The sequence below is a fragment of the Haliotis asinina genome, chromosome 16 (genome assembly GCF_037392515.1).
Source record: "Haliotis asinina isolate JCU_RB_2024 chromosome 16, JCU_Hal_asi_v2, whole genome shotgun sequence".
In the NCBI taxonomy this organism is placed as follows: domain Eukaryota; kingdom Metazoa; phylum Mollusca; class Gastropoda; order Lepetellida; family Haliotidae; genus Haliotis; species Haliotis asinina.
The window spans coordinates 19,403,751-19,418,863 of record NC_090295.1 but is presented as its reverse complement, the minus strand read 5'-3'; the positions used below and the strand labels follow the sequence as shown (position 1 = coordinate 19,418,863).

Genomic DNA, 15,113 nt, shown 5'->3' with positions numbered 1-15,113 from the left:
AAACCCCTTTTGCTGTATGTTTTTTTCTGACATGACCATTTTTGTGTCATCATTGTCATGCTCTTTTTCTATTTTCTTCTCTTTGACGTCTTATTCAAAGGAATATGAATATAGTTTTGCACGTAGACCAACAAATTCCTCCATGATACAACCACCCAGCTCATTCACGAATTTCGTTAGGATTTTAGCACTGCTTTTGGAGAAAAGAGAGTGTTTGAAGGATAATTACTTGTATCAAACAGATACCTCTGTTCTCCTGTGTCATGCTTTTTTCTATTTTCTTCTCTTTGACGTCTTATTCAAAAGAATATGAATATAGTTTTGGACGTAGACCAACAAATTCCTCCATGATACAACCACCCAGCTCATCCTCGAATTTCGCTAGGACTGTAGCATTAGTTTTGGAGAAAAGAGAGTGTTTTGAAGGATAATTACTTGTATCAAACGGATACCTCTGTTCTCCTGTGTCAGCATACAGATCGGGAGTTTCTATTTTGTGACACAGGGAGTCAGCGTCGGTGAAGCACAGCAGTGATCAAACGTAGGCTTGGCGCAAAGCTTTTTGAGACGCTTAGCTGAATTCACCAGCTCTACCTTCATATGCTTTCTCACATTCATCATGGAACGGCCAAAACAGGAATTGTTCAATAGTTTGAAAAGGGCTTTTTCTGTTTCAATTTTATCTTGTTTTCACCTCTCTGTATTATATACAATGAAGGGACGTAACCAGGCCGCCTGCCTGAATTGAATAGATCTGTGAATTTTAGTTAGACCATTCCATGATCGAGATAGAATTGTAAATTTCTATAGTGTAACACGTAATTGTTTCTGTCAAACAAGTTAGACACTAGTTTTTTTCACGGGTTTCCCCTTCAGGTTTAGTTCTTCTCTCAGTTCCATTGAGTGTTTTGAAAGCATGTATCATGGGTTCAGGGGTTAGAGGGTAGTCATTGTGAAGCTCATGTAGATGAGAGGGGTATTCAACATCTACTTCTAGGATGTAACCAAACCCAGCATCCGGTAGTTGTACTCATGACATCAATTTCATCAACGTTCTCCACCCACGGAAAATCTCGTTCAGGCAGGGCTCGAGACATGGCCCAACCATAAAGATTGTTTGCATCCCAATACATGAGATAGCTTGTGGGGACATTAGGATTAAACTCTTAGAATTTTATCAAATGGTTGTTGCATGATGCATAGTTTGTTGAGATGCAGGATACGCCACCTCTCAAACCTGCTTCCAGAATGGGATGCTGATCTACATCTGTCAGGAGTTCAAGCTCTACCTGACCCATTTTCAACATGGCATCCCAACCGAACCCCGGAAATGTATAACAGTGGGCACTGTCAAGTTCATGGTTTTCAAGGCACATATCTCTAAACTTTTCAAACACATCGGTACACACAAGTAAAACGTCATTTTGCATCTACAAATCATGGTACTCCCCCATATTTTGTACAGGAAGTTTGGACCACACTTGCTGGTCGTGATCATAATCTTCATTGGATAATGTGAACCTATTGTAAAATTCATTTTGTTTTGGAAGATTGTTCAGCATGAATTTTGATTCGTCATTCATGAGGTCATATGGATAAACCCCCTCTTCAGAATGAATTTTCTTTGTTCATCATTGTCAAATTCCCAAAAGAAATGTTTGAATTTAGCACTGCATTTATCCAAGTTCATAATCTTTGTCTTGTCAATTTCCTCAAAATAATCATTAGGCATATTGTTCACCAAAGTATCCAGGGAGGTTTGAAGAAATTTCAAAGAGTCAATAAATCTTAGCGTGCCTAAAGAGAAAGAAATATTTTTCTCCAAATTCGAGTTTTCCTTTGTAAGTTTTATCTAAATGTTTTAGCAACAGGTGAGAATCATAATTAGATAAATTATCAAAGATGACGGGTAAATAGAATCCCTCCTTCTCTTGACTATTATCATGACTTTTGTTCTGATAGGTTTTGCTTTTTTTTAACTTTGATGTGCAGCCCCCCGATAATTGTGAGTCATTTTCAAATGATCATGATCCCTCACTTTATTATAGATTTATCTTATAGTACCGTATCTTACAAAAAAAGGAAGCAGTATTTTACCCCCTCCCCTTAACAATGGAATCGCCATGCCCAGTTCAAACCTGTCTCACCATAATCAACACCTGGCTTGGATTCATGTTGTAATCACACATGTCCTATAGCCACTGTGTACGAGAAGCACGACTGTAGAGATGTGTAGTACTGATCCTATTTCGCAGGACCCTCTATAGCCATACATAGCCATAGACATACACTGCATGTTAACGTGGTGTGACGGGACATAATACAACAGGCATTGAGGATGGACTATACAGTGTAACCCTCAGACAGCAAGGTTGTAATATTTTCACCTTCAGCTATCCCTACGTGAAAACCCTCCCTGAATAGCACGTCTAGAACCTAGAAAGGGCTCCTTTTCAATATTGAACGAAAAAATATAGTTTATGGCATATAACTTATTATAAATGATGTCAACACATCATTGATATAAATGAAATCATAAGGAAACACTCATTTTCCTTCTTAGATATCAGAGAAATATTATCGACTTTTTGCTTTATTCATCTTCCTCGGTGTGTGATTATGTGTTCCATGTTAGATACGTATAAATCCTTATGTCCTTACCTTATTTCTAATATGAAGTATATTAGCAAAACTAGAAATACTAATAACATATTTCCAAAATCTAGATTTACTTTCCTTATAATGAAAAAAATTTAAGTAATTTGTCTAACACTAACGAGTGAGTTCCCTTAGAAACTGAGCGCTGGTTTCAGTAACTCTATTCAAGATGCATTGCGAACATCAGAAACCAGGTTCTCGCATCATTTGAACGGGGACACTCTCTCATTTACCATGACTTACTCATTTCGAAGTGAGCTAGGGAATGACCTCCATATGAGACATGTACACTTCCATTATTCTCGTATAGTCGGGCTCAAGGCCATCAGTCGATCTCCCCTAGCCGGTGCATGAAAAGTTTTATTCTCACTTGTTGTGGGGGGTGTTACTGTTTTGTTTCAGTTTGGGTGTATTAAAAGCTCAGACATAATTCCTTTGACTTTTCGTTTATTTTATAAATGGGGAATGAGAACTGCCTCATTCCCAGTAGGGCGCTATCCTCTTTTCATTCTCATCAGAGTTAGAGTGGTCAAATATTTGTGTAAATTACAATGATTACAATGATATAATTTATTAAAAACTCTTGATGAAAATAGCAAGACCAGTTGTAACTGGGTTTCAAATGTTAGTACTTTGTTGTTTACTTGTGGGTATTCTTTTGTCTGGACTGCGCAAGACTTTGGTGATGAAGAGCTATTTCGGTCCTCATTAAAACAAAGATAACAAGATATCAAAACTGGCCCTCATTAAAACAAAGATAACAAGATATCAAAACTGACCCTCATTAAAACAAATATAACAATATATCAAAACTGGCCCTCATTAAAACAAAGATAACAAGATATCAAACTGGCACAATATTATTTCATCTTCATCCTTTTGATGTCATTATAACTGGATAAAATCAGCTGTAGAGCCAGAAAAATATTTAACATTATTAGAAAACAAGGATTTGATAAGAGCCATGTGTAAATTTAGACTTTCCCTACATAATTTCCATGTAAAGTTTTCCAGAATGTATAAACAAGAAGATATTGAACTAATTAAATGTGCAAACTGTAAATTGGGTTTTATTGAAGATATATTTGATGTATTATTAGTTTTCAATGAATATAAAGATCTGAGATAGGTAGATGTATCTTCCTCATATTAAATATGCCCAAAATAAATATGTTCATGGTAACATCTCAAAATCCGCTTGCAACTTTCTTAGAACATATTTATTGCTAGATATAATTTGTGTTCACGTGACATTATATACACATCATATATCAACTGTAAATTGGGCCGTAAGCCCGTATATTACCGAATAAAGCGTCTGTCTGTCTGTCTGCCGGTGTGTATTTCAATATGGTACAATATTCAGAAGCTGTGGATAGAGGAATCACTGAGTGAGTTTAGTTTTACGCCGCCTTTAGCAATATACCAGCAATATCACAGCGGGGGACACCAGAAATGGGATTCACATACTGTACACATGTTGGAAATCGAACCAGGGTCTTAAGTGTGGCCAGCGAACGCTTTAAACATTAGGTTACCCTACCGCTATAGAAGAGAGAGTGTGCAAGTTATGTTTGTACTTAACATACATATGCATACATGTAGTTGAGGATCGGATCCACGTTCTTATTAATTTATTTGCTCACAGTATCATGACCCTGGAACTCAGCTACTGAAAATACCGCAAGATCCTTTTAAGTTAAAAGATGTATACATACAGTGAGTTAATAAAATCAGTCATCATTAGCAGAATATATTCTACGGCCTCACCTTTGAGGCATAAGCATAGGTCTGGGAAACACGAAGGAAGGGAGGTAACCCAATCACATTTCACGTTGTGCAACGGTCAGTTACAGATTTTGTCTCGTCATCTGGAAAATATGATGTAATCTAGACAGACTCTTCAATGGCTTAGACAGATTTAGTTCTATGGTTTTAAAACATTTTCACACTCTGTCATTTGAAACTACTTCTTTCTTAATGAATAAGTACCTCGGTTTCAGAAGTAAGTTTCAGAAATTGAAGTGGTTATTTAAGGTTTTTTAATCCGTAACACTAAGCAGAGCTTATTTGATATGTGTATTTATCTATCCAAATTAATATTAATAGTGTTATCCGTTCTGTTATTTCAATTACACGATTCCCTTTGAAATTGCAGTGGAGTTACATATGATTGTTAATTAAATCAAATCAGTGTCTTGGGCGCAAATAGGCCTCTCACTGACCCATCTCGCCCCAAAACTGTAAAAGCACCCAATCAACCCACCCACCCACCCACCCACCCACCAACCAACCAACCAACCAACCAACCAACCAACATTGTTCATCACAAACTCAGATGGAATCATTCGACATGAAGGTCTATGGCTATATTCACTGTCATATCTATAACGTTGTTTTCACGACTAACACACACTAATAAATACGATAAAAATAAACTTAAGTAAAAAGATAAAATATAATAAATAAAAAACAAAACCAAAAACAATAAATTAAATAAACAACAACAATAACAACAAAAACAAATAAAAAACTCGTCATGTGATACAACACTTAGATTTTATTTGGGAATGAAACAATATTTTGGAATAAAATTCAATATTTCCATCAGATCCAAGGCTCCACATGCTATCCATTCCCCAAAGGAAGGATTGTACATGAACTTATAGATTGACAATAGAGTGAGTAAACTTGAGTTAAACTTATTTTCTGCCCTTTCGCCAGAAATGGACTTCACATATTGCACCTACATGGGAATCGAACCTATGCAATCTGCGTGAAGAGCGAAGCATTTAACCACAAGGCTACCCCAACGTCCCTTTGGCAAAATAGCGTCTGCTCTCCTAAAAGTCATAAACTATTTAAACAAAAAGTGCTGTTAAAACAGAGCGTATATAATTGTATATAAATGTATATAATTATACATGCTAGGTCCGATGTAAAAAAATTATCACGAATGTCGGTAGAAGTGCATAAAGTTCATTTGATCACCGCAGTGTCAATCACACGTGACGTGTACATTGCGTGTAAAATACTAATGTAAATCTCATTGAAGACATGTATTGAAGCGATAGTACTATGGTGAACCATAGAGTGCCAGTAGGAACACATGTACGTTCTTCGCAATGGCATTACATTGTGTAGACTGTTATTCATACTGATTATCCATGCTTATTTACGGACCGCCGCCATGCAGCTGACGTATTTTGGTGTTAAGGAACAAAGTATCAATTTTGGCTTGAGCCCTAATTATTCTCGATGTTCCTGTTTTTTTTCACCCTGTCTTCAGCCGACATTTCTCCACGGAGGACTGTCTCCATCATCTGTAACAAAGCAAAACGTATTCAGTGAACGGGCAGTTATGGCACAGGCGATGCAGGTGACACAAATGACATAGGCGATACAGGTGACACAGATGGCACAGGCGATGCAGGTGACACAGATGACATAGGTGATACAGGTGCCACAGATGGCACAGGCAATACAGGTGACAGTGATGACACATGCGATGCAGGTGACACAGATGACACATGCGATACAGGTGACACACATGACACAGGTGATACAGGTGACGCAGGTGCAACACACGACACAGGTGACATAAGCGATGCGTGTGACACAGGTGCCGCAGGTAGTCTAGTGGTTAAAGCGTTCGTTCGTAACCCCGAAGACACGGTTCGATTTCTCCCGTGGGTAAATGTGTAAAATCTATTTCTGGTGGTATTTTGAATACTGCTAAAATTAATCACTAAGCACACTCACTCTTGTCAGACTCACCTGTTTACGTTCTTCGAAGGTTCCTTTCTTTGCCAGCACGTAACTGAGTTTTGTGAAGGCGGCCTCTGTGGTAATATCGCTGCAATTGACCGCTCCAAGGCGTTCCAGGGCCTGGTGGACCGTGACAAAGAATCAGTCTTGTTTAGTTGCATTACAATCAAACTCTACTCTGAAAGTCCTAAAAGTATTTGAAGAAGGCTTGATACCAGACAAAACCAGTTAGTCCGAAAAGTAAAGATGGAAATGAAGCCAAAATGTCTCTTCAGATGCCGTGCAAAAGGTATAAATATATCTACAAATATAAAATTCATTTGACCACATGAGTGCCAATCGCCATGATAACCTTCATGCATGCATGCTGAAGTATTTTGAAAATAGCAAAGGTTATTCCAAAGTGGGTATGAAAGTTATAAAACCATACTTTGCCACTCTGATTGGGAATATATCCGAGAAGATCTGGGTTAGAATTGGCCTTCGGCAACTCATGCTTGCCGTAAGAGGCAACTAATAGTGTTGTCAGGCTCGCTGACTTGGTTGTCACTTTACAGCACATCCCATTTACTTAGATCGATGCTCATGCTGTTTGATCACTGGATTGTCTGATTCAGTCTCTAATATTTACAGACCGCCGCCATATAGCTGGAATATGGCTGAGTGCGGTGTTAAACAAGAAAAAAAGCAGCTGAACCAGATTAACACCTACCTTCGATGCGTTGTAATCTGACGTCACAGCCCCCTTCAGACACTGGGTCACGTTGGCGTAGAGGCGTTTTCTCTTTAACTGTTCATCACCCAGTACATTGACTATTTTGTCATCAATATTGCCGGACCCAAATGTCAGCACGACCACTGCATGTAAGGCCTTCACGGTGTTCCTCACCTGCAACATGAATAAAAAATCAGAATATTATCACGAAATGATTAAAAATCATGCAGAATCCTGAATGCTATTACCCTTTATATGTACATTGCCCATCGAACAGTTATCGCCCATACATCAGCATCACGCGTGCACTGTTCCGGTCAATTACAATTCCAGTATTTTTTCCCACGGTATTTGACAACAATCAAGGAAAGCAAAGAAATTGCTTCATGGTGAGTAAGATAGGAAAAATAAAATAAAGATAAAGTTATGAACTTGGTCGAGGGGATGTCCCACCACCTATATACGATCTCGTGATAGAAAACTCAAGTTCACATGTCAATAATTGTTTTATTCCCTATCAATCTACTGTTAACGAAACACTCATAGTGTCACACAATCAACATTCGAGGTTACTGTATGATATTCACGAAAGGTATGAGGAATTCGAATGGCGATCACTGTTACAGTTAGTTGTGAGAAAACGTCTATTTTTACTGCCGGGATGTCCTTCCACCGCAGTATATAACAACGTAAACACGATGGGCGGCAGAGAACGGGCGTACACATCGGTGAATGACATATTAAGAGTGAGTGAGTGAGTTTTGTTTCACGCCGCTTTTAGTAATATTCCAGCAATATCACGACGGGGTACACCGGAAATGGGCTAGGTAATTGAGAATCATGATTAATTTTGCTTCAATAATTTCACGAACGGCGGAATGTTTTTCTTCAAAATATGGCGATAACTGTTCGCTAGCCATTAGCGATATCATGAATGTGTTAGGATTGATAGAGGGTCTGTTTCTAGGTCTGTAGGAATCATCTATTTAAATCTAATGTTTATGTGACTTCCCCTGAAACAATGTTTTGAGGTGTCTACTGGTGTTGACCTTTAATAGAGGTCGCTTCCTTTCAAACTACCATATTAGCTAACTTACAGCATTGGACGTTTTTCATCAAATCCTGTGTGATTCGACCAAGTAAAAGTAACCTACTCAACTATTCTCATTTATTCATGCATGCTTTGTCGTCGCTGGGTTTTAAAAGTGTTTTGGGCCTGTTTGAATAGTGAGAACTTTCACTTGTGGGTAAACCCAGTTTATTTTTTTCAATTTACCCTGATAGCATTGGCTGTAGAGCTGGATTAAACCCCATTCCCAGATTCCACTGCACTGAATGTTCTACGTATGGGTTCTTGTATATTCTAAACCAAAATTTCAGCCTCTAGCCCTGTGATTATGTACTGGACATTGAAAAAGAGTGGTGAGTATATTTTTTTCGCAATAAAAAAGAATCTTCAACACGATATGTGATATTATAAGACTAACAGCCTTGTTTCGCAATAAACAAAGAATTCCCAACATGATATGTGATATTATAACATTAACAGCCTTGTTTCGCAATAGACAAAGAATTCCCAACAGGATATGTGATATTATAACACTAACAGCCTTGTTTCGCAATAAACAAAGAATTCCCAACAGGATATGTGATATTATACCACTAACAGCCTTGTTTCGCAATAAACAAAGAATTCCCAACAGGATATGTGATATTATACCACTAACAGCCTTGTTTCGCAATAAACAAAGAATTCCCAACATGATGTGATATTATAACATTAACAGCCTTGTTTCGCAATAAACAAAGAATTCCCAACATGATGTGATATTATAACATTAACAGCCTTGTTTCGCAATAAACAAAGAATTCCCAACATGATGTGATATTATAACATTAACAGCCTTGTTTCGCAATAAAAAAACTAATTTTCAACATGATATGTGATATTATAACACTAACAGCCTTGTTTCGCAATAAACAAAGAATTCCCAACAGGATATGTGATATTATAACACTAACAGCCTTGTTTCGCAATAAACAAAGAATTCCCAACATGGTATGTGATATTATAACACTAACAGCCTTGTTTCGCAATAAACAAAGAATTCTCAACACGATATGTGATATTATAACATTAACAGCCTTGTTTCGCAATAAAAAAACTAATTTTCAACATGATATGTGATATTATAACATTAACAGCCTTGTTTCGCAATAAAAAATGGAATTCTCAACACGATATGTGATATTATAACATTAACAGCCTTGTTTCCCAATAAACAAAGAATTCTCAACATGATATGTGATATTATAACATTAACACCCTTGTCCTCTCAACACTTTGCCCAAGTAGCGCTTCCTAGTCGAACTTGTGGACATAATGTAGAATGACGAAACACTTGACGCTTCAACTTCAACTGTAGGATATTTCTTCTTATAAACCCGGACTCTTTCAAGAGTCTGGGGTAAACCCGCCGTTCAAGAAAAAAGAAGAAAAAAAACCAGTTTCCGAGTGGTAAGAAGGATGGTAAATATAGGCATGGCAGTATTTGTTAATCTTCTGTCGCTGTGTGAAACGACACAACCGCACTGTGAAACGACACAACCGCACTGTGAAACGACTCAACCGCACAACATTATTTTGCTTTAAGAATGTGTATTTTATACGTGCCTGTTCCTCGGTTATTCCCGGGTAAATGACTAAGAGACCCACTTGACCCTTGGGACACATTTCCTGGACTTGCAGGTTTCCAGGTTTTCTTTCCAGGCTTTCCGTCTCTGGAATGAGCGAGCGAATGAGTGAGTGAGCTAAGGGATCGTGGGGTAGCCTAGTGGTTAAAGAGTTCACTCGTCACGGCGAAGACCCAGGTTCGAATAACCACATAGGTACAATGTTTAAGGCCTATTTCTGGAGTCCGCCGCCGGAACAAGCGAAAGCTTTTACAAGCTGACACGACTCCAGATAAGGCGGGTATTTGCGTGTTTGAGTCAATAAAAATCACATTTACTCGATTAATTTCAAATCTGGGAGTCGAAAAAAAAAACGCCTAAGAATCACTTGGAACCCAATGGTTCTACAATACCATGTGTACTTTACTCAACTAACTAAATTGACTAGTGTATGATAATTCGTCCAGGCGCCCGAACTCTACAACAGTGTTAGCAAACGTTAAGCAATGCCTATATACATATGCTGTTATAGTCATAGCCACTGTCCGGAGGTTACCGTAATAGTCACGTGACTTCAATGTTGAGTGTTTGAAAATGGCTGCCAACTATTTAGCAATATAAGAATTACTAAAAACGTAGGCCTGTTGAGAACCATTTATATTCACATACTTAAACGTGCTAATTAACCAATAAGGACAAGAAGTTCTGCGTTAAAGCACTCAGTTCTTTAAACTAATGGGGCTATACAAAATGCTAGTTTCTCCTCAGTGCAATTAAACTGTTTGAGAGGCATTCTAGAAGTTGCTGAGATAAAGATGACAAGAATTTTTATGGATGATCAACTTCTTTATTACAGGGTAGCGACGTTTCGGTATAGATTCTTATACCGTTTTCAAGCGTGTGGGGAATGGCAGGGGGAGTACAATATATATACAGCAGAGATGAGCATGTGATGACAATACAACAATAACAGGATTAACAATAACTATTTGAGGTAACAATACATTAGAGAAGTGTTGAGGTAAGCTGATTAAGGACTGAAGCCAGCGGGTGAGTTGACAGAAGCCAGAGTGAGATGAGTGGATTAATTGGTGGAAGCCAGGGTGAGTTGAGTGGATAAATTGAGACTGGGGGCCAGAGTGGGTTGATTAATTAGTGTTAATGATGCAGTTGAATGCCGGAGAGACAAAGACGCCTTGATCCCTGTTGATTGTTGGGTTGTGTCTGCGGATTTGTACTGCTTCAGCAAGTTTGCGTTGTTTGAAGTCATGTTTGTTGCTAGCAAGTGTTGTGACAGTGTCCCAGTTGATGTTGTGGTCAGGAAATTTGGTGATGTGTTCCGAAATGACTGATTTTGTGTCACCTTTGTTTGTGGAGGTTTTGTGTTCTTTGATGCGTATGTTGAGTGGTCTGGATGTTTCCCCAATGTAGTTGCTGCCGCAGCTGCAGCTGATGTTGTAGATGACGCCTTTAGGGTGTTGTTGTTGTGTACTGTGTTTCCTACCGTTGGCCTTAATGATTGTTTTGAGGGGTGTTCCTGTTGTAAAGTAGGTGTCAATGCCTGCTTGTTGCTTGAGTAGGCGACTGATGTGGTGTGATGTTTTGCCGGTGTATGGTAGTGAGATGCGTATGGGAGCGGGATCAGGCTTGGTAGTAGTGGGTTTGGGAGGTGGGTTGACAGTGGAGTTAATGACACGGTTAACAAGTTGGGGAGGGTAGTTGTTTAGTTGAGTGAAGACATGCTTGAGATGGTTTAGTTCGGGTTGAGGAGAGACAGAGGATAGGTTTAGGGCACGGCGGGTGAGGGTAGAGATGATGCCTGTTTTGCAATTACTCATACATAAAACAGACATGGGACTAAATGCCCAACTGCTTGAGCTGGAGCTCTTAAACTGGCTACCACACCGCCCTGAAGGTTTTTGCAACAACTCAATTTCTCCCCACTCGGACAGGTACTATTAGAACAGTTCATTCTTCAGCGAATCGGATACTATAATTTGCACGATATGAATTCTTACTGCTACCTGTCACCTTGGAGTCCAGTGTCACCAAAGGGGGCAGGTTGGGCGAGTCGTAGGCATCAAGGTCCACGCAGTCGGTCTTGACAACTCGGTTACCACGGAATGCTTTCTTGTTGAAACAGAGCAGTACCTGATAGGCGGTAAGATAACGTGGTTGATTGTGAGAGAGTGAGTTTAGTTTTGCGCCGCACTCAACAATATTTCAGCTATGTCGCAGCGGTGTGTAAATAACCTGGACCTGACAATCCAGTGATCAAAAGCATGAGGATCGATCTGCACAAATGGGAACCGATGACATGTGAACCAAGTCAGCGAGCCAGACCATCCGATTCCCATTATTCGCCTTTTAAAACAAGCAAGGGTTGTGACGATCAGTTCTACAGAGGTCCAGCAATATTTCAGCTATATGACGGTGGTCAGTAAACAATCAAGTCTGGGTCAGACAATACAGTGATCAACATCTTGAGCATCGAACACAGGAGTGAAAGGCTTCCTTGTTCGACGAGAAGACCAGAACCACAACAGCCATACCTCAGGAATGCCCAGCGTTGACACAATGAGGGAACACATGAGGTTCTCCGGGCCATCGCTCCTGCCGTCAAATATTGGAATCTGTGAACACGAAGGTAATATGTCTCAGTTGGAAACAGTTCCTCCGAGCTGGAATAATCAAATCAATTATCACTAAAATGTAAAAGAAAAATCTCTTGGTACATTTGTTCACCAATCTGCTGTCCCTCATATATACCCCCACCCACCCCTACAAACACACACCATCCAATATTAACGTATATAATACATACGTACAGGATGTACTATCTAAAAAGTTACACGTTCTTACAATACGATACATATGAAGATCCTGGTTTGAAATGATCTTCAGTAGCCCATGCTTGTCGTAAGGGGCGACTAACGGGATCGGGTGGTGAGTGTCGCTGGTTTGGTTGAAACATGTTATCGGTTTCCAGTTGGGCAGATCAGTACTCATGCTGTTTAGCATAGACTGTCTGGTCTACACTCATGGGTTATTACAGACCGCCGCCATACAGATGGAATATTGCTGAGTTCCGCGTAAAGCTAAACTCACTCAAGTAAAAATTCAAACGTCATATCGGCATTGGTAAAAACACGACCCATATGATGACGTATCTGGTGCTACTCTGGTAGTCTGTACATGCATAGCGATCTTATGATCCTATGTTCCGTCAAAAGATCCATTTAATCACAGCTTTCTCTTGATGCGGGCACACAAGTGCATAAGAGAAAACAAGAAACACTGAGCTCGGAAAGAAAGAAAAGTCTCATTGGGGAAATAAAAATCAACTGTTTAAGGTGTGAATAAGCAAACATACAGTTAAAGGCAGCTAGCCAAGCGGGTGAAATATGATCATGTTGGTTTTAAACGCAGTAAGGTTACCAGGTTACGTACACGGTGAGGCGGTAAACAGTCAAGCGTGAGGTATGAATGCAACACGACACAACCTCGCTCACTGAGTGTCAGAGCGCTGAATGACTCGGCGATCAGCTGATAGGTGCAAGTTTTCTTCATTGGATGTCGGTCAAAAACACTGGATTGTGATTCATGAATGACACTATTACGTTATAAATATGAACATGATACGGTTTATGAATTCTGACCATTTCAATACAGTATGTAAACAGTTATAATGGGACTATGCCACGGTTGTCTTACTCGATGGTTGCCACTGGGGAAACGACGTAAAGGTAAATTGACCATATATTTCATCTTTTGTATCCAAAAGTACTGCATTCTGTATTGGTTTTCAGTTAACCAACCTGTGCCCCCGTGAAGACAACTGGTTTACCGAGGTTTTCCAACATGAAGGACAGTGCAGAACTTGCGTAGGCCATTGTGTCCGTTCCCATGACAACCACGAATCCTGAGTAGTCATCATAAAATCCCTGTAACATTGGCAGCGTCAATGTGAATATGGGTTTCACGTCGTTTCACACATACACACACACACACACACGCACACGCACACGCACACGCACACACGCACACACACGTCCGCACGTACCTACATACGCACACACACATACATACACACGCACACACACACGTACGTATCTACACACAGACAGACAGACAGACAGACAGACATACAAACATACATACACACACATACATACATACATACATACATACATACATACATACATACATACATACATACATACATACATACATACATACATACATACATACATACATACATACATACATACATACATACCTTTATTAATGTAGCAATTTCCTTCCAGTTATCCTCATTCATCAATGAAGAGTCAATAAGCGTGTCAAGTTCGTAAAAATGGTACTTGATCGGTTCCCTGTCAACGGTTTTTGTCTTTCTGAAATTGTAACATGCTTCAGTCTTGAAATTATTTACATCTATTTACAGTACATCAATCAACTTAACGTACAAAAATATTGATTTGAAAACACATACCATGACAAAAATACTATACACATCTGCACCTGTATCACCTGCACTTCGTCATGCGCTTAAAACTCAATCAGTAACTTCAATAAAATAAAAATGAGTTCAGTTGTATATCATCATACACTAGGAAGTACCTTTATGTATTTTCAAGACAATACGAGTTTGGAGCATGTGATGGTCCATACGCCAAAATTGAGTCTCAGTTTTGCCTTCTGAATAGCTTCGAGAGTTGAGACTAGTCCAGGAGAGGAGAGTTTCAAGAGTACAGATTGAAAGTAAAGCACTTAAATCTCCACTCTGTTGGTGAGCTTTCTCACATTCACCTTATTCCCCACATGGGTATCATCTTTCTCTGCCATTGCTGTCTCTTACCTTGGTATTGCTACAATATAGACTAACATATACGTTAAACTTTTACATGTCTTTAATTTTTATGTTTTCTTCGGAAACAAACAAACATATGAGGGACAAAAGAGACGGAAGTATCCTAATTGAAGAAGAAATTAAAGAATGGCGGGTAGTACAAGATGCCTTTAATACCTTGTTGTAAAGCTTCTCATCTGTAATACTGCGTCGCCAAATTTGCGGGAGATCTCATCAGCCTTTTTCCTGTCACTGAGGGATACAATTGTTTCCAGTTCGTCGCTGACGGTGAATTTTTCTACGGGCTTCAGACCTTCCCCTGAATTGTAAAGAACATATGGATCTAGTGGCAAGTAAATCAACATCAGCTTGTGTTGGAAAAAAAAGCCTCAGCTTTTCTGTTCGTTGTGAGGAATACAATGTTTCCGTACATATCATTGCTCCTTC

General features: G+C 39.2%; 1 protein-coding gene across 7 annotated transcripts in view; it reads right to left on the bottom strand.

Moving 5' to 3' along the window:
* Window positions 1-5,200: 5,200 nt before the first annotated feature.
* LOC137267955 (60 kDa lysophospholipase-like) overlaps window positions 5,201-15,113 on the bottom strand; it is a 29,745-nt gene continuing 19,832 nt past the window's right edge. For 3 of the 7 annotated variants that reach the window (XM_067802415.1, XM_067802414.1, XM_067802411.1), the window contains exons 2-10: window positions 14,844-14,985; window positions 14,094-14,211; window positions 13,633-13,758; window positions 12,367-12,447; window positions 11,833-11,965; window positions 9,816-9,922; window positions 7,139-7,315; window positions 6,436-6,546; window positions 5,201-5,981 (exon numbers count right to left, since the gene is read on the bottom strand). In XM_067802415.1, the coding sequence (XP_067658516.1) occupies window positions 5,904-5,981; window positions 6,436-6,546; window positions 7,139-7,315; window positions 9,816-9,922; window positions 11,833-11,965; window positions 12,367-12,447; window positions 13,633-13,758; window positions 14,094-14,211; window positions 14,844-14,863 (951 nt within the window). In that variant the 5' untranslated portion in view covers window positions 14,864-14,985 and the 3' untranslated portion in view covers window positions 5,201-5,903. The remainder of the gene's footprint in view (window positions 5,982-6,435; window positions 6,547-7,138; window positions 7,316-9,815; window positions 9,923-11,832; window positions 11,966-12,366; window positions 12,448-13,632; window positions 13,759-14,093; window positions 14,212-14,843; window positions 14,986-15,113) is intronic. The other 4 variants (XM_067802418.1, XM_067802417.1, XM_067802412.1 and 1 more) reach the window with 2 other exon arrangements.